This window comes from Leucoraja erinacea, chromosome 40, assembly GCF_028641065.1.
Source record: "Leucoraja erinacea ecotype New England chromosome 40, Leri_hhj_1, whole genome shotgun sequence".
Lineage (NCBI taxonomy): Eukaryota > Metazoa > Chordata > Chondrichthyes > Rajiformes > Rajidae > Leucoraja > Leucoraja erinaceus.
The window spans coordinates 1,150,503-1,169,300 of record NC_073416.1 but is presented as its reverse complement, the minus strand read 5'-3'; the positions used below and the strand labels follow the sequence as shown (position 1 = coordinate 1,169,300).

The following is an 18,798-nucleotide window of genomic DNA, read 5'->3' as shown; positions in this document are numbered from 1 at the left end:
CTCTCAGGTCCCCCCTTAACCTTCTGCGCTCCAGAGAATAAAGACCTAACTTATTCAACCTATCTCTGTAACTTAGTTGTTGAAACCCAGGCAACATTCTAGTAAATCTCCTCTGTACTCTCTCTCTATTATATTATTATTATTATTATTATTATTACCCACCTACCTGCTCATGCCTTGCTTGATTCGACAACAAGGGAAAACAGGATCAGGTTTTCTGTGTTCAAGAAGGAACTGCAGATGCTGGAAGATCGAAGGTACACAGAAATGCTGGAGAAACTCAGCGGGTGCAGCAGCATCTATGGAGCGAAGGAAATAGGTAACGTTTCGGGCCGAAACCCGAAGGAAATAGGCAATGTTTTGGGCCGAAACCTGAAGGAAATAGGCAACGTCTAGAGTGCTGGAGTAACTCAGTGGGTGCAGCAGCATCTATGGAGCTAAGGAAATAGGTAACGTTTCGGGTCGAAACCCTTTCGGGTTTCGGCCCGAAACGTTGCCTATTTCCAGAAGGGTTTCGGCCCGAAACGTTGCCTATTTCCTTCCGGGTTTGGTCCCGAAACGTTACCTATTTCCTTCAGGGTCTTGTCCCGAAACGTTACCTATTTCCTTCGCTCCATAGAAGCTGCTGCACCCGCTGAGTTTCTCCAGCATTTTTTGTGTACCTTCGGGTTTTCTGTGCTCGTTCAAGTCATCACCAGCTCTTTCCAGTCCAATCCATTGCCCCTGTTGTATTCGTTTAGAGAAGGTGGGCACTGTTGGCATCACTGGTTGCACCGTGAGTGGGTAGCGGGCGAGCCTTTGTCTTGAACCACTGCAGTCCTTAGTTTTCGCGATACAGTGCGGATAACAGGCCCTGTGGCCCACCAAGCAGCGATCCCTCCACACTAGTTCTATCCTGCACGTTGGGTACAATTTACGGAAGATTATTAACTAAACAAACCTGGGCGTGGGAGGAAACCGGAGCACCCGGAGTAAACCCACGCACGTCACGGGGAGAACGTACAAACTCCACACAGACAGCACCCGTAGTCAGGATCGAACCCTGGTCTGTTGCGCTGTGCGGCAGCAACGCCACATTTTTTTTTCACACAGAGAGTGGTGAATCTCTGGAACTCTCTGCCACAGAGGGTAGTTGAGGCCACAGTTCATTGGCTATATTTAAGAGGGAGTTAGATGTGGCCCTTGTGGCCAAGGGGATCAGGGGGTATGGAGAGAAGGCAGGTACAGGATACTGAGTTGGATGATCAGCCATGATCATATTGAATGGCGAATGGTGCAGGCTCGAAGGGCCGAATGGCCTACTCCTGCACCTAATTTCTATGTTTCTATGTGTGCTGCCCTTTTTCTAATATTCTACCACTGCTTTCTGTGTTAACTTACACACAAGTCCGTGGGCAATGTAAGATTTGGTAAAGCAATGAAAGTCTGCTCGAAGCCAGGATGAGTAAAGACCTTGACAACAAGAGAACATTGCTGCTTAAAAAAAAAAAAAAAACTGCTGGAGGAATTCAGCGGTTCAAACGGCACCAGTGGACCTAAATGGACAGATGAAAATTGGAGATTAAAGTTTGATGTATTGACAGAGCAGCCGACATCTGATTGCCATGATAGACACAAAATCCTGGAGTGACTCAGCAAGTCAGACTTGGCCTACTTAACCCTTTTAACTAACTGAGCCACTGGTTACACAAACATAAATAAATCATTTTAAACACAGAGCAATTTATATCTTTTATGTTTCAGGCCGAGACCCTTCTTCAGACTGAAGGAGGGTCTCGGCCCCGAAACGTCACCTCTTCCTTTTCTCCAGAGGCGCTGTCTGACCCGCTGAGTTCCTCCAGCATTCCGTGTCTATCTTCGGATTAAACCAGCATCTGCAATGTCTTCCTACTGATAACCATGCCCCGGCTAAAATTTCTGGTACCACTAAATCTGGGAATGCTTCAGAATTTATCATTCTTGCACTTTTGTTCACAGTCGGCCCTTTTGAGCAAACCGTGTTGGCTTTTGGGCAAAGTTCGGGGCTCTGTTCTCCATTCGATTTATCGTTTGACCTTTCTCCAGATAGTAGTCTCTGAAAATGACAAACCCCCCCCCCAATCGGCAGAGTGAAATTGCCACCAAGGTGGAAGCGACTGAGATTAATCGGTAAGCAGGAGCCCTCTGCCTGCAGCACTGCATCATCGTACCGCTTGCTGAGATGGCAGCTCTGGCCAGGCAGTAAGCAGCAGCAGCGAGATGTAATGTGCTACCTCAGAACGCACACCTTGGGGAGAATTACCAAACATCATTGGCTATCTGGGCCAATTCCGAACCTTGTCTCCGTTGTTCAAGGCCCGACCGCTTGCGCATGCGGTTATTTCAAGCAACGTTGATTTGTTTTTGCAACCTTTGGACAGTGGCAGTGACTTGAATTGTGGTCTCGTTCGACCTCATGGTGGCAGCAAATGCATGATCTTCACATCACAATATCCTGTCTGTCAGAGAAACCTGTATATGAGGTTACACAAAAAAAGCTGGAGAAACTCAGCGGGTGCAGCAGCGTCTATGGAGCGAAGGAAATGGGCAACGTTTCGGGACGAAACCCTTCTTCAGACCCGAAATCCTGAAGGAAATAGGCAACGTTTCGGGACGAAACCCTTCCGGGTTTCGGCCCGAAACGTTGCCTATTTCCTTCGCTCCATAGATGCTGCTGCACCCGCTGAGTTTCTCCAGCTTTTTTGTGTACCTTCGATTCTCCAGCATCTGCAGTTCCTTCTTAAACACTGTATATGAGGTTGATCAGATGCTTGAAAGGCATTTAAGGAGTCATAGAGTGATACAGCGTGGAAACAGGCCCTTCGGTCAAACTTGCCCACACCGGCCAACATGTCCCACCTACACTCATCTCACCTGCCTACGTTTGGTCCCTATCCCTCTAAACCTGCCCCATCTATGTACCTAAAAACTTTCTTAAATGTTGCGATAGACACTTATTATTATTTATTCAAATCGTTTGCTATGTCGCTCTTCCAGGGAGATGCTAAATGCATTTTGTTGTCTCTGTACTGTACACTGACAATGACAATTAAAATTGAATCTGAATCTTCCTGTCTCAACTACGTCCACCGGCAGCTCATTCTACACACCTACCATGCTTTGCGTGAAAAGGTCGCCCCAATGAAATCTTTCCCCTCTCGCCTCAAACCTATGTCCTCTGGTTCTCGATTCCCCCTACTCTGCGCATCTACCCGATTCTTTCCTCTCATGATTCTGTACACCTCTACAAGATCACCCCTCGTCCTTCTGCACCCCAAGGAACCAAGTCCCAGCCTGCTCAACCTCTCCCTGTAGCTCAGGCCCTCTAGTCCTCAGATTCAGATTCAGATTAAGATTCAATTTAATTGTCATTGTCAATGTACAGTACAGAGACAACGAAATGCATTTAGCATCTCCCTTGAAGAGCGACATAGCAAACGATTTGAATAAATAATAATAAATGTCGGGGGGGGGTGGTGATTGGCAGTCACCGAGGTAAGTTGTTGAGTAGAGTGACAGCCGCCGGAAAGAAGCTGTTCCTCGACCTGCTGGTTCGGCAACTGAGAGACCTGTAGCGCCTCCCGGATGGTAGTAGGGTAAACAGTCCATGGTTGGGGTGAGAGCAGTCCTTGGCGATGCTGAGCGCCCTCCGCAGACAGCGCTTGCTTTGGACAGACTCAATGGAGGGGAGCGTGGAACCAGTGATGCGTTGGGCAATTTTCACCACCCTCTGCAATGCCTTCCGGTCGGAGACAGAGCAGTTGCCATACCATACTGTGATGTCCTGGCAACATCCTTGTGTGTCTGCACCCTTTCCAGCTTGACGATATGTTTCCTATAACATGGTGCCCAGAACGGAACACAATACTCTGGTGGGTTTTGTGCTGAATATGTATAGTGATTTATTTTTCTCTTTATTTTGCAGCCACCCCAGTTTAAACTGGACCCTCGATTGGCTCGCCTGCTGGGCATCCACACTCAGACTCGACCTGTTATCATCCAGGCTCTCTGGCAGTACATTAAAACCCACAAGCTGCAGGATTCCCACGAACGCGAGTTCATCAACTGTGACAAGTACCTCCAACAGGTAATTCTTGGAATGCTAGTTGCCCACAGAACAAGCCACCATGCAACCGGTCAGCATGCTCTCTACTGTGCACCTGTAGAAGTTAGAGAGAGTCCTCCTAGACAAACCGACTCTCCGTAATCTTCTCAGGAAGTAGCGGTGCTGATGTGCTTTCTTTATAATGGCAGTTATAACTTGAAGTTGCTGTCAATGACACCTGCCAATAGCAATGACGATGGGCGGTTTGATTGACGATTTCCATAGAAACATAAAAACGTAGAAAATAGGTGCAGGAGTAGAGGCCATTCGGCCCTTTGAGCCAGCACCGCCATTCGATATGATCATGGCTGATCATCCAACTCAGTATCCCATCCCTGCCTTCTCTCCATACCCCCTGATCCCTTTAGCGACAAGGGCCACATCTAACTCCCTCTTAACTATAGCCAATGAACTGGCCTCAACTACCTTCTGTGGCAGAGAATTCCACAGATTCACCACTCTCTGTGTAAAAAATGATTTTCTCATCTCGGTCCTAAAAGACTTCCCTCCTATCCTTAAACTGTGACCCCTAGTTCTGGACTTCCCCAACATCGGGAACAATCTTCCTGCATCTAGCCTGTCCAACCCCTTAAAAATTTTGTAAGTTTCTATAAGATCCCCCCTCAATCCTCTGAAATCTAGCGTGTCCAAGCCGAGTCTATCCAGTCTTTCTTCATAGGAAAGTCCTGCCATCCCAGGAATCAGTCTGGTGAACCTTCTCTGTACTCCCTCTATGGCAAGAATGTCTTTCCTCAGATTAAGAGACCAAAACTGTACGCAATACTCCAGGTGTGGTCTCACCAAGACCCTGTACAACTGACACAACTTCCTGTGGTATCATTTGGTCTTGAGTGCCAAATTATATTTAGATTTAGTGGGGGGGGGGGGGGGGTTTGCAAATTGGAAAAGTGATATTAGTTTTATTTGAAACTAGGATGCTTTGCCTATTGATTGTGGCTCTTTGCTTGCAGATCTTTGAATGTCAAAGAATGAAGTTCTCAGAAATCCCTCAAAGATTGCATGCTCTGCTGATGCCCCCTGAGCCAATCATCATCAACCATATTATCAGGTGAGTGTTGCCAAGGTCCAACCTGCCGACAAGGAATTCAAACTTCATATCATTTTGAAGTCTGTAAAAGTCAGTTTAGTTTATTGTCACGTGTAACGAGGTACAGTGAAAAGCTTTTGTTGCGTGCTATTCTGTCAGGGGAAAGACAATACACGAGTACAGTCGAACCATTTACAGTGTACAGATACATGATAAGTAAGTGCGTTTATTGGCCAAGTATTCACATACAAGGAGTTTGCCTTGGTGCTCCGCCCACAAGTGACAACATGACATACAGTGACAGTTACGAATGACTCCGAAAACACTAAACATTAATAATAATAAAACATTAATGATAAAACACCATTGATCAAGCATGTGAACCAACAAAATACCAGATCAAAGGGAGGCTACAGACTTTTGGCTGTTGAGTAGAGCAACTACTCGTGGATAAAAACTGTTTTTTATGTCTGGCTGTGGCAGCTTTGACAGTCCGGAGTCGCCTTCCAGAGGGAAGTGATTCAAAGAGTTTGTGGCCAGGGTGAGAGGGGTCAGAGATGATCTTGCCCGCTCGCTTCCTGGCCCTTGCAGTGTACAGTTCATCAATGCAGGGAAGGTTGCAGCCAATAACCTTCTCTGCTGATCGGACGATTCGCTGCAGCCTCCGGGTGTCGTGCTTGGTGGCTGAGCCAAACCAGACCATGATGGAGAAGGTGAGGACAGACTCTACGATGGCCGTGTAGAATTGGACCATCGTTGCCTGTGGCAGATTGTGCTTCCTCAGCTGCCGCAGGAAGTACATCCTCTGTTGTGAATTTTTGACTGTGGAGTCAATTTTTAATTGTCTCCTATATGGTCTATAGACACACTGAACTTGTATCTCCTGTTCTGTATTATGTTTACATATTCTGCTGTGCTGCAACAAGTAAGAATTTCATTGTCCTATCTGGGACACATGACAATAAAACTACCTTGATTTGACTCTTGACTTGCTTGCGAGCAAAGCACCATGGCAAATTCCTTGTAATAAAATGGATTCTATTCAATTCAATCAGTACTCGATGTGACCCAACTTAAAGGTAGCTGACATGCATATAATTCTTGTCCCATCGTATGAACCTTTCCTTCCAATGTTTCAGTGTGGACCCAAATGATCAGAAGAAGACTGCTTGTTACGATATCGACGTAGAGGTGGACGACACACTGAAGACTCAGATGAATTCCTTTCTCCTCTCCACTGCAAGCCAGCAGGAGATTGCTGCTCTGGATAATAAGGTTAGCTGGGAAACTGTTTACGAAGGAACTGCAGATGCTGGAAAATCAAAGGTAGACAAAAGTGCTGGAGAAACTCAGCGGGTGCAGCGGCATCTATGGAGCGAAGGAAATAGGCAACGTTTCGGGACGAAACCCTTCTTCAGACCCGAAATCCTGAAGGAAATAGGCAACGTTTCGGGACGAAACCCTTCTTCAGTTGCCTACCCGAAATCCTGAAGGAAATAGGCAACGTTTCGGGCCGAACCCCTTCCGGGTTTCGTCCCGAAACGTTGCCTATTTCCTTCGCTCCATAGATGCTGCTGCGCCCGCTGAGTTTCTCCAGCACTTTTGTCTACCTTAGCTGGGAACCTTCTATAACCAAGGGGACATTTGCGGTTCTGCGCAAATGCCTCCAATCTCTGCAGAGGAAAGAGGAAATCCAGTGTGAGCACTTAAATACTGTGTTTAGTTTTGAGATGCAGCGTGGAAACAGGCCCTTCGGCCCACCGAGTCCGCGCCGACCGGCGATCCCAGCACACTAAATGCCCCTGTCCCACTTAGGAAACCTCTGGAGACTTTGCGCCCCACCCAAGGTTCCCGGAGGTTTTTGTCAGTCTCCCTACCTGCTTCCACTACCTGCAACCTCCGGGAACCGCACGGAAACCTTGGGTGGGGCGCAAAGTCTCCAGAGGTTTCCGTTCAGGTTTTCTAAGTGGGACAGGGGCATTAGACACAAAGTCCTGGTATATAGCTATATATATTAGCTATATTTAAGAGGGAGTTAGATGTGGCCCTTGTGGCTAAGGGGATTAGGGGGTATGGAGAGAAGGCAGGTACAGGATACTGAGTTGGATGATCAGCCATGATCATATTGAATGGCGGTGCAGGCTCGAAGGGCCGAATGGCCTACTCCTGCACCTAATTTCTATGTTTCTATGTTTCTATAACTCCGCAGGTTAGGCTGCATCTCTGGAGGTAAAGGACGGGTGGCGTTTCGGGTCGGGACCCTTCTTCAGACTTTTTCTCCAGAAATGCCGTCAGACACGCTGAGTTACTCCAGCACTCTGTGCTTGTGTTTGGTATCAACCAGCTTCTGCAGTTCTTTGTTTCTACACACTGAATAATCTTGATGTTTTACTCTCACAGATCCATGAAACAATCGAGACTATTAACCAGCTGAAGACACAGCGAGAGTTCATGCTGAGTTTTGCCAGAGATCCACAGGGCTTTATCAATGACTGGCTGCAGTCGCAGTGTCGTGACCTGAAGGTATGTATTTTACCACTGCGTCCATGTTGAGTTCCTCTTTAGGCCGGATATTTTGCACTGCATTCAGGAATATAACTTGTAAAAGATACTTCCAAGTTTCAGCATGCAGTATTGAAAGTTCCTTACTACTTACAATTGGTATTTATTATGTGGCATTGAATTCAAAACGTATCAGGTGGCACGTGAATATTTTTGATCCAATATATTGCATTTCCAATCTGGGCTCTTGGTAGTGAGTTGTTGAATAAATGCTCCATATTATGTTATTTTCCATTACTATAAAAGACACACAATTGCACGCTTATGACCCTGTCCCACGGTACGAGTTCATTCCAAGAGCTCTCCCAAGTTTTAAAAAAAAATCAAACTCGTGGTAAGCACGAAGAATGAACGTAGCGGGTACGTCGGAGCTCGGGGACGTCTCTTAGCGGCTCATACCGCTAACGGCAGGTACTCAGGAAGACTCGCTAACGGCAGGTAAGCTCAGGAAGACTCGTGAAGATTTTGCAACATGTTGAAAAATGTCCACGAGAGCCCCGAGTACCGACGAGCGGCCATTACTGTAAATCTCCCGAGTTCAAATCCGGGCAAACTCGGGAGAGAGAACTCTTGGAATGAACTCGTACCGTGGGACAGGGCCATTAGGACTGAATGCAAAAAGCCTAGTTAAGTGTGTACAATGTTGTGGTGCGGAGCAAGTGGGTGTAGGGGCCATATGTACCGGTGACAGATGTTGGTGATTAAGTATACCTCCTGTGCCTGCCTTTAACACTCCGACTGGCCATGACACTTGGCTTTCCTTCCTTGCATGACATCTAAGCTAATTATGTTTCAAGAATGCGGTGTGCTCAAGGGTAGAGGCTAAGTCTTCTGATTTTATGGTTCCAATCTCTGTCTCTTGTCCATCCATCCGCCTGATACTGTGTGTTGGTTATGGCATCAATGTAGTGACGTGTTGCACAATGCCAGCCTTGCTGCTGTACTCTGCTAGTAACCGGGTAATAACTCCTTCAGAAAGCAAGACTGAAGTTGTATATCTTTTAGATGCTCATGCGCTGAATGGAATCAAGTTATTGCCTGACTTTGCACTGCCATTCTGAACAATGATTCTCGACTGCTTTTTCTTTTTTTTTTTTTTTAACACATTTGGGCATTATTTTAACTGCGTGCAGCCAGGTTTTTGCTCGTTGTTGTATCTATCCTGTGTGTATCGGTGTGTAGGAAATGTAGAATAAGGAAACGGCACTCAATCCACCAAGCTTGGCTGTTTCCAATGAACCAACAGCACTGGAACTCTTCTCGTCCCCGTTAACGATGTAACGAGATGAGTTGACAAAATTCAGTGGGAAATTACCTCCGAGCTGTGTGGGATATTCCTGTATTAGTTTAGCTGTAATGTTAGCAAACTGATGCTTGTTCCCCCACTGTATTTCTATGTTGGAGGCTACTCGTGTGGACTGAATTATATCTGAACCATCTTAATTATAAGCCAAATCTTCCTCTGTCCTGTAATGCTGTCTCCACTCCACAACTGGCGACTGGGACTAGTTGCAGAGGAGCATTTGTATGGATGATTTCCATCGTGCAAGGAGATGCAGCAAGCCTCAATAATGCGACAATACACAGCTTTAAAACAGGCGCAGAATTCCAGCTGCATGCATTGGCCTAGATGTTCAACCTGCCTTGACTTTAGCACTTGCTTTCCATCGAGCCTTTGTTTTTGTTTGAACACAATAACCAGAGGCATGGATAAAACACTTGCCCACAAATATTGCTGACAAGAAAGGCAGCAAAGCTATCCTGGCTAATAATATTTCTCCCTTTCGTGTATATTAAAAAAAAATCAGCTGATTTATCTCCTTGCTTGGGACCTCGCTGTGCGCAAATAGGCCAAGGCATTTTCTTCGCTTGCAAAAGTGATTGCATTTCAAAGGTAACCAATTGGGCGATAAAGCACTTTGAGTTGTCCTCTGGCCAGCAAGGCGCAGAATAATGCTTTCTTTACGCACTGCTGGGCTGTAATGGTGAGCAGAGAGGTGTCCGTTTTCACAGCCAGAGGCTTTGCAGTAAATGGTAAGAGTGATTGGCACCAAGGGTACACGAGTCATTCAAATAGATACATTGAGGCTGGGTTTTACACTAGTGGAACTTGCCTGTGGACAGTCAGCAGCTTTCCCTTGGTAACACGCTTCACAGGGCCAGCAAGCTGAACATTAGTTTCCATGGAAAATCCCCGGTCTGTGAAATGCTCAAAGCAATTGGGCGGTCAAAGGGATTATTGCTACAGGAAATCAGCTCCAAGGGAGGCGACTTCATATAATTGCTTGTGTTCACACTCCACTGTTATCAAACAGTGTCTGCTCTTTTCCTTGCAAGTTTAATAACTTCATTCCTCTAAATTCCTTCTCTGTTGCTGCTCCGGCACTCTGGAACACCCTGCCGTTGCACATCAGACAGGCCCCCTCACTGTCCATCTTCAAATCCAGTGTTAAAACACATTTGTACTCCCTGGCTTTTGACCATGCCTGAGGCTTTGCTTCTGTTTGTGGTGTTTTTGATGTTTCTTTATTTTACATGTCTTTTCCTACTATTTCTTTTGATTGTTATTTTTGGTGTGTATTAACTTTTTTGTCAATGATTAGTGATGTACAGCACTTTGTTGCAGCTATGTTTGTTTTTAAAGCGCTCTATAAATAAAATTATTATTATTATTATTATTAAAGGCCCTGTCCCACTTATGCGACCTTTACAGGCGACTGCCAGCACCCGTGATACGCAGTCGAAATTTTCAACATGTTGGAAATTCAGCAGGAACACAGACCCATGAAAGGTCGCCGAAATTTTCAACATGTTGAAAATTCAGCGGAGACCAGAAAGACTCTACGACTCTTTGGAGACCTCGTGAGAGGTCTCCAAAGAGTCGTAGTCTTTCTGGTCGTCGCTGAATTTTCAACATGTTGAAAATTTCAGCAACCTTTCACGGGTGGCGGTAGCCTCCTGTAAAGCTCGCGTAAGTAGGACAGGCCCTTTACATCATCCTGCTCTTAAAAACTGCGATTGACTGCAAGGTATTCCCAGTTGCAGCGATGCACATTCAGATTCAATTTTAATTGTCATTGTCAGTGTACAGTACAGAGACAACGAAATGCATTTTCAACATGCATTCCCAACCCTCCGTATGGAAATTGTTCCTTTTAACTTCCCCATTCACACTTGACTAATCCTAAATTTATGCTGCATTGTACCAACTAAAAAGATCTTTTTTGTTTTTACCCCCTTAAACCTTTAACACAAAATTGAACACTTCCACATGATCATTCCCTAGATTTCCCAAGTCTCCCATCCAGCCTATTTCCTCGTATCCCTGTATTTTCCATTGTTCCCAAGCTGCTCACGTCCACCTGTGACTAAATTCACAATAACCATATAACAATTACAGCACGGAAACATTCCATCTCGACCCTTCTAGTCCGTGCCGAACACGTATTCTCCCCTATATTTCCATTGCTGTATTTTACAGTCTGTGCTTTTGCATATTAAGATCCTAGTATATGGGGTTCTCAGTCACAATGTTAATGTTTCACATATCCACATCTCTTAGTCTCTTATTGAGAATTATACTTCAAGGTTTATTTAGTTTAGACATACAGCATGGAAACAGGCCTAGTACTATGCCTATACATACTACAATCTGAAGAAGGGTCCTGACCCGAAACGTCACCTATCCATGTTCTCCACAGATGCTGCCTGGCCCGCTGAGTTACTCCAGCACTCTGTGAAACGTCACCTATCCATGTTCCCCACAGATGCTGCCTGACCCGCTGAGTTACTCCAGCACTCTGTGAAACGTCACCTATCCATGTTCTCCACAGATGCTGCCTGACCCGCTGAGTTACTCCAGCACTCTGTGAAACGTCACCTATCCATGTTCTCCACAGATGCTGCCTGACCCGCTGAGTTACTCCAGCACTCTGTGAAACGTCACCTATCCATGTTCTCCACAGATGCTGCCTGACCCGCTGAGTTACTCCAGCACTCTGTGAAACGTCACCTATCCATGTTCTCCACAGATGCTGCCTGACCCGCTGAGTTACTCCAGCACTCTGTGAAACGTCACCTATCCATGTTCTCCACAGATGCTGCCTGACCCGCTGAGTTACTCCAGCACTCTGTGAAACATCACCCATCCATGTTCTCCACAGATGCTGCCTGACCCGCTGAGTTACTCCACACACTGTGAAACGTCACCTATCCATGTTCTCCACAGATGCTGCCTGACCCGCTGAGTTACTCCAGCACTCTGTGAAACATCACCCATCCATGTTCTCCACAGATGCTGCCTGACCCGCTGAGTTACTCCACACACTGTGCTTTTTTGCCATGCACCTTCCCTGCCCCCATTTAAAATGACAGGGGGATTTCCATGAGAGTTTGACACAGTGGAGATGTCCCCGGCAGATAAGAGGTTGTGGTTGAAAATGCAGTCTGTTTTAGCAACTTTGATGTCCTTAATTCAGAGATGAAAGCACAAGCTCCCGGCTTTTTTGGCTGATAATTTGGGGGGGGGGGGGGGGGGGGGGGGGGGGGAGGGGGGGGGTTGTCAAGGAAGGAAGAGCACCATTAAAGCAAGCTGCTGCGTTCTTTTAAGCACCCAACCTCGTTGCCTTTCAATGCTTGACTAGGCAATGCAAATGCAACGCAAAAAACAACCACTAAAGTGCACCCTGTGAACAAATTGTATTGTGGTGCTAAACGCTGGTAAAACAACACCACACTTAGCACAGCAAAATCAAGCCCTTGGCCTTTATGGATTTCTTCTGCAGGCGATCAAGTGTGAAACGAGCTGAGGCCTTAGATTTTGTGAGATGAAAGAGTACAAACTTTTGCTAGTGGTACAAATCAACCATGATCTGATCACATGGTGAGGGCAGGCTGTGAGGATTGAATGGCCGAATCCTAATTCTACGATCCTATCTATCTATCTATCTAATTATTGTACGGCAGTTAATCCCATCTTGATTTTCATCTGTGTGATTTCCCCTTGTGTGATTTCTTGAATTCGCCCCAGATCCAATTTTGGAAAAGTGCTTCACTTGTGTGGCCTTGCAACATGTCACCTTGCAGCATTTGCAAATTTTGCTCTGTTCTGCGGCATGAGGTACCAGGAAAGTAGCTTTCATCTGCAGAGTATACACCACATGGCTTTGTTTGATGGTTCACCCTGCTTTTGTGCCTGCTGGTATAGAAACATAGAAATTAGGTGCAGGAGTAGGCCATTCGGCCCTTCGAGCCTGCACCATTCGCCATTCAATATGATAATGGCTGATCATCCAACTCAGTATCCCGTACCTGCCTTCTCTCCAGACCATAAGCTCCGTTGCCCTGTGATTCTGTACTGCGCTAAATGAAATGCAAAATGCAATTGCCAATGAGCCCTCCAACCCCAGCCATTTTGATAGCAAATGAACGTGGCCCCATGAGAATCTTGGGGACCTTCGACACCATTTATTTTTCTTTTGCATCTGTCTGTTCCAGTCACTTTTGATATTTTGTATTGTAGTCTATGACTGATGTGGTAGGAAACCCAGAGGAAGAGCGCAGAGCAGAGTTCTACTTCCAGCCATGGGCTCAAGAGGCTGTCTGCAGATACTTCTATTCTAAGGTAAGAATATAACAAGACCAGCCCATCATTGGGGCAAGATCTTTGTTCCAGTTTATGAAACACAACTTGCATTGGGTCGGGCAACATCTCTGGAAGAATGTAGACAGTAGATATTTAGAGTGGTGCAGCGGTAGAGTTGCTGCCTCACAATGCCAGAGACCCGGGTTCGATCAAGATTACAGGCGCTGTATGTGCAGAGTTTGTACGTTCTTCCCGTGACCATGTGGGATTTCTCCGGGTGCTCCGGTTCCTCCAACACTCCAAAGGCATGCAGGTCTGCAGGTTCATTGGCTTCTGTAAAGTTGTACATTGTCCCTAGTGTGTAGGATAGTGTTAGTGTGCGGGGATCACTGGTCAGTGTTGGCTCAGTGGGCCGAAGGGCCTGTTTCCGCGCTGTATCTCTATAAAGTCTGCAGGGTCAGGGCCCTTCTCCAGACTGCAGGGGTGGGGAGAAAGAAAGCTAGAAGAGTGGTGGACAAAAGTGCTGGAGAAACTCAGCGGGTGCGGCAGCGTCTATGGAGCGAAGGACATGGGCAACGTTTCGGGCCGAAACCCTTCTTCAGACTGATGTAGGGTGGGGGGGGAGAAGAAAGGAGAAAGGAAGAGGAGGAGCCCGAGGGCTGAGGGAGAGCTGAGAAGGGGAGGAGACAGCAAGAGCTACTGGAAATTGGAGAATTCAATGTTTATGCTGCTAGGGTGCAGACTGCCCAAGCGGAATATGAGGTGCTGCTCCTTCAATTTCCGGTGGTGCTCACTGTGGCCATGGAGGAGGGCCAGGACAGAAAGGTCGGATTCGGAATGGGAGGGGGAGTTGAAGTGCTGAGCCACAGGGAGATCAGTGAAGAACTGCTTACACTTGGATTCTTTGTCGGACTGGCCGCCATTTCATGCTCTCCCTGCTTTCTCCAGAAGTCTCATTTGGGGTCTTGTGTATCCTCTAAGTGGGCCGAATTTGACAGTGCTCTCCTCGCCCCCCAGCAATCATTCCAGAACAAGAACATTGTGGCGCACCGTATCTGTTTGGTGGGAGACCAGCATTGTGTGTTCCTTACTTCACCGTGTCTTGGCCCTAACGTTTTCTCTCCCGTCTCTCTCTCGTTTCAGGTGCAGCAACGGAGACAGGAGCTTGAACAAGCCCTCGGCATTCGCAATACATAAAAACAATCCGTGGCCTCATCCCCGCGTGTGTGTGTGTGTCGCCAGGTTGACACAAGATGTCTGAGTTCAAGGTTGAACACAGTTTTATATATGCACAAAGATTTCTGTTACAGTGTCTAAGCTGTAGTACCTACATGCATCACTTGCACAAAATAAATCACCACATAGCCCTTGTACTCCAGAAGTGTTCTTTGCTACCTTTTATTACAACTGACATGTCCCCTTTAGAAAAGAGCATAGGATTAGGAAGTAAAGTTAGCTTGTTATATCTATATTTAGGGAAGTATAAGCCACAATTGGTTGACCTCAGTAGCTACATAAAGTTATATTTAAACGACCTAGTACTACTACTAATAGCGATATATTAGCATTCTAGATCGGATAACTGATTAGCTTTTGTTGTGATTTTTTTTGTACCTAAGAGGCTTTGTGTTAGAAGTGAGGGAGTATTTTGATGATTATTAGCTACTTCTCACCCACCCTCAAAGGACCACAAACAATGGAGTGCTTCTGAAAATCAGAGTGGTGATGTTTGCAGCAGTATTGGTGCCTGCCTGAAGGCAGGACAGTGCCTCTTTTATTTGCCCCCTTAATGCCACTTGCCAGCTGCTGGGGCCATGTTAGGTTGCAGTCTTTACTGCATTTTTATTTTTTAGAAAAATCCTTTATATATATTAAAAAAAAAACTAGCTTCAGAGTAAAAAAACTAATTAATCCCACTGTTTACAGTTGATTCTGTCATTTGCTTTCAGGCTACCCTCTAATCTGCATATGTTCTGTTTTCACTTTTCTATGCTTTGAAATTTATCTTGTTTAATTTTTGACAAGTAACAAGTTACACGTTTAACGTAGGGTTTTTTTTTCTCTCTCTCAAATTAGTGAATGACTTTAAAAATCACTCCAGCGCGGCTTTACATACTGGGTTGAATGTATTGTTCGTATTTTACTTTTGTTGTTTTTGGCTCCTATCAGAAGTTTTAAGGCCAGAAATGAAGGGATAAATGTGTCTGGCTTTAGACGGCAAAAACTGTTGTGTACAATTCTAATTGAAAAAGTGACCAGCTGATTCTAGTTGCTTTGTCCGATGCATTTCGAAAGGTATTATGTATGTTGCCTTGTTCATGTATTGTTTAATACCTATTGAAGGTTAGTGTGTATTGTACATACCCTGGTATTCTTCCTTGTACTTTGTATTAGTCTTAATAGAACTCAGTACAATTCTACTGAAAGGTGACAGTACAAACTGTAGCACAATTTATTTTGTTTTGGGGACCTTTCAAGGCACGGCCACTCAAGATTTGTCCTTGCTGTGTCTTACCTCTGCCTTACATGTAAGGGGAAAGCAGTCCGCTAGAAAACTGCAACAGTTGGACTGAATCTTCATAGGAGTCAATATTTTGTAGTGATTTAAAAAGGTTAATTAGTTTCTTAAACAGTGAAGTAGTGATATACTGATACACGCTCCCTCCCATTCCCGAGCATTGCAGCATCTTGTGTGTGTGTGTGGAAACCCTCTGCATGTCAGCCATGTTATTATCGCCTAGTTTAATTCTGAGGCCTTGACACAAGCTCGTTACAGCTTGATTCTGCTTTTCAATTTGGAAAGAGTCGATGCCAATCTCTCAAATGTACAAAAGTCGAGCCTGCCATGCCCTTTTTAAAACAAAACAACGAGTTGGGAGAGTAAGTGGAGCAAATTCCTGGAGTTTAAACAGCGGCATGCGTCTACATTATCGCATGTCAGCTGTCAACGGCGTTGCATCCACTCTAAGGGACTCTCTGACATGTAGTAGCCAGGTTTTCAGCTGGCTAAGAAGTTGGACAGTGCCTGTGATCAGTGATTCAAAGCAGGCCCAAAAAAGTTTTGTTCAAAAAAATAAATAAAAAATGTACGATTTTAAACCCGAGTGGGAAGAGAACAGCGTTGTGTCCTTGGTGTGGGCGTGACAGCATGTTCAGCAGGCTAGAGTCACGCTAATCCGTTACGCATGGTGCCGCAGTGGTAGGGCTTCCGCCTCACAGCACCAGAGACCCGGGTTCAATCCGGACTAATGGTGCTGTCTGTGCGGAGTTTGCACGTTCTCCCCGGGACCTGCGTGGGTTTTCTCCAGCAGCTCCGGTCTCCTCCCCAAAACGTGCAGGGTTGTAGATTAATTGGCTTCTGTAAAGATTGTAAATTGTCCCTAGTGTGTGTGTGTGTGTGTGTAGGATAGTGTTCGTGTGCAGGGATCAGTGGTCGGCGCCGGCTCGATGGGCCGAAGGGCCTGTTTCCGCGCTGTACCTCTCGACTAAAATAAACTGAAAAGTCCAGGCAATCTTTGAAATTTCCCCCCCTTGAAATCCAAGGTTCACATTTTCTCCTCGAAGCGAATGAAAGATTTAAAATGCAACTCCGAAATAGCGTGGGCGGTGTGGGGTTACCCCAGGGGAGTCACTGGATTAGTGCACCCCTGCCGTGAGATCATTAAGCCATGCATGAACAACAAAGTCCCACAGCAGGGGGCTTGGGGTCCTGAGCTTGGCCTCTAGGTCTCCAGGGTGGAGGGAAGAAAGACAGAATTAGTCCGAGTCACTGTGCAGTCACTTGTGGAGCGCCGACTCAGTGTTCCACATCTAGGCTTGCTGCTGAGTCATTGATTTGAAAAGGGACCGTGCCAACATCCACAACATCATAACTTGAAGCATTTGAAAGGGTCCGGGGGGGGTGGGGGGCAAATCGTTCAGACTACCATAGGAGGGACCAAAAGCTATGACACTTGGCTTTCTTCTTCAAGAACTGCCTTGCTGGGAATCACAGCTGTAAATGAATCCGTTATTGCTTCCAAAGACAGTGAAAGCTTTTTCCCCGATGATGCTGCTATTCGATACTTAAGCTGAAAGGATGTTTGAGGCGGGCGGGCGGGCGGGAGCCGTGTGTTTGACGGCATAAGTCTGATCTGTATTGCTTCGGTGCTGGTGGGCTTGTGTTACTCCAGTTAGCTACCTCTTCACATGTTGACTGTGGTTAGGATGGGAATAGTCACCAATAGAAGCAGTTGGACCTTTGCAGTTACGCTGCAAGAAGCTGTATTTTTACTGAGTCATATTTTGAGGGACCATTTTTATACTCTATGCTTGTATGTGTCACTCAGTTTTAATAAAACCTTCAACACAGAATACCACTGTCTGGTTTATTGCAGTGACCGTTTGCATTTAGTGCTGTAGAATATGTGCCGCATCTGTAGCGCCTTACGGCTCATTCACTATTTTGTTCCATGTAAGGTGACTTAGTTTATATTTCAGATTTATTTTAAATATCACTTGCTGAGTGACCCACAGTTTCGGATCTAACGCAGTCTGTATGGTGTTTAAGAAGGAACTGCAGATGCTGGAGAATCGAAGGTTACACAAAAAAGCTGGAGGAACTCAGCGGGTGCAGCAGCATCTATAGAGCGAAGGAAATAGGCAACGTTTCGGGACGAAACGTTGCCTATTTCCTTCGCTCTATAGATGCTGCTGCACTCGCTGAGTTTCTCCAGTCTGTATGGTTGCCTGCTGCACCAGGTTTTGTCAAATTCTAGCCACTTCCGTCTGAAGTCTGAACCATTCAGTGCTGTACCGGCGACAGTGTTGTTCCTGTCTGTGTGGAGTGTGCACGTTCTCCCCGTGATTTGGCCCTTTATAAATTGCTACTAGTGTGTAGAATGGATGAAAACACAGAACGAATGTGTGTGGGTCGGTGTGGACTCTGGGCCAAAGGGCCTGTTTCTATGCTGTATCTCTAAATTACATTTCTCTCAGCTATGTCATCCATGGGGAAAAAATAGCTGAGAATTGAACAGGCTTGAATGGGTGATTGATATCCTGCGGTGGGCCAAAGCCTCAGTCAACTAAACATGTGTAGGCATTTGGTTCCAACCTGATTTTGACACTATGTTAAATACATCTTTACAAAACATACTGATCTGAATTAAATTGGCGATTTTGTTTGTTTACACGTTTAATGACCCACAATAAATCCAGTTGCTATATTGCAGACAAGCAAAGCAGCCACGAACACTGCAATGGATTCTCTGCATGACTGAGGCAAATGAGTCATTTGAAATCTGCGGCGCAAAATATGGAGTTTTATTTCCTCACCATGTGTCGTAAGGAACTGCAGATGCTGGTTTCAGCTGAAGATAGGCACAGAGTGCTGGAGTAACTCAGCGGGACAGGCAGCATCTGTGGAGAACATGGATAGGTGAGGTTTCACAGAGTGCTGGAGTAACTCAGCGGGTCAGGCAGCATCTGTGTGGAGAACAT

General features: G+C 45.9%; 1 protein-coding gene across 3 annotated transcripts in view; it reads left to right on the top strand.

Moving 5' to 3' along the window:
* Nucleotides 1–18,798, top strand: part of smarcd1 (SWI/SNF related, matrix associated, actin dependent regulator of chromatin, subfamily d, member 1) — a 53,751-nt gene that overhangs the window by 20,686 nt on the left and 14,267 nt on the right. For 2 of the 3 annotated variants that reach the window (XR_008726378.1, XR_008726377.1), the window contains exons 8-11: nucleotides 3,944–4,105; nucleotides 5,095–5,192; nucleotides 6,311–6,446; nucleotides 7,572–7,694. Coding sequence is in view for 1 of the 3 variants with exons in the window: in XM_055664471.1 (XP_055520446.1) it covers nucleotides 3,944–4,105; nucleotides 5,095–5,192; nucleotides 6,311–6,446; nucleotides 7,572–7,694; nucleotides 13,255–13,356; nucleotides 14,461–14,514 (675 nt within the window). In the remaining 2 variants the exon portion in view is untranslated. Of the gene's footprint in view, nucleotides 1–3,943; nucleotides 4,106–5,094; nucleotides 5,193–6,310; nucleotides 6,447–7,571; nucleotides 7,695–13,254; nucleotides 13,357–14,460; nucleotides 17,671–18,798 lie in introns of those variants that run through there. The other variant, XM_055664471.1, reaches the window with a different exon arrangement.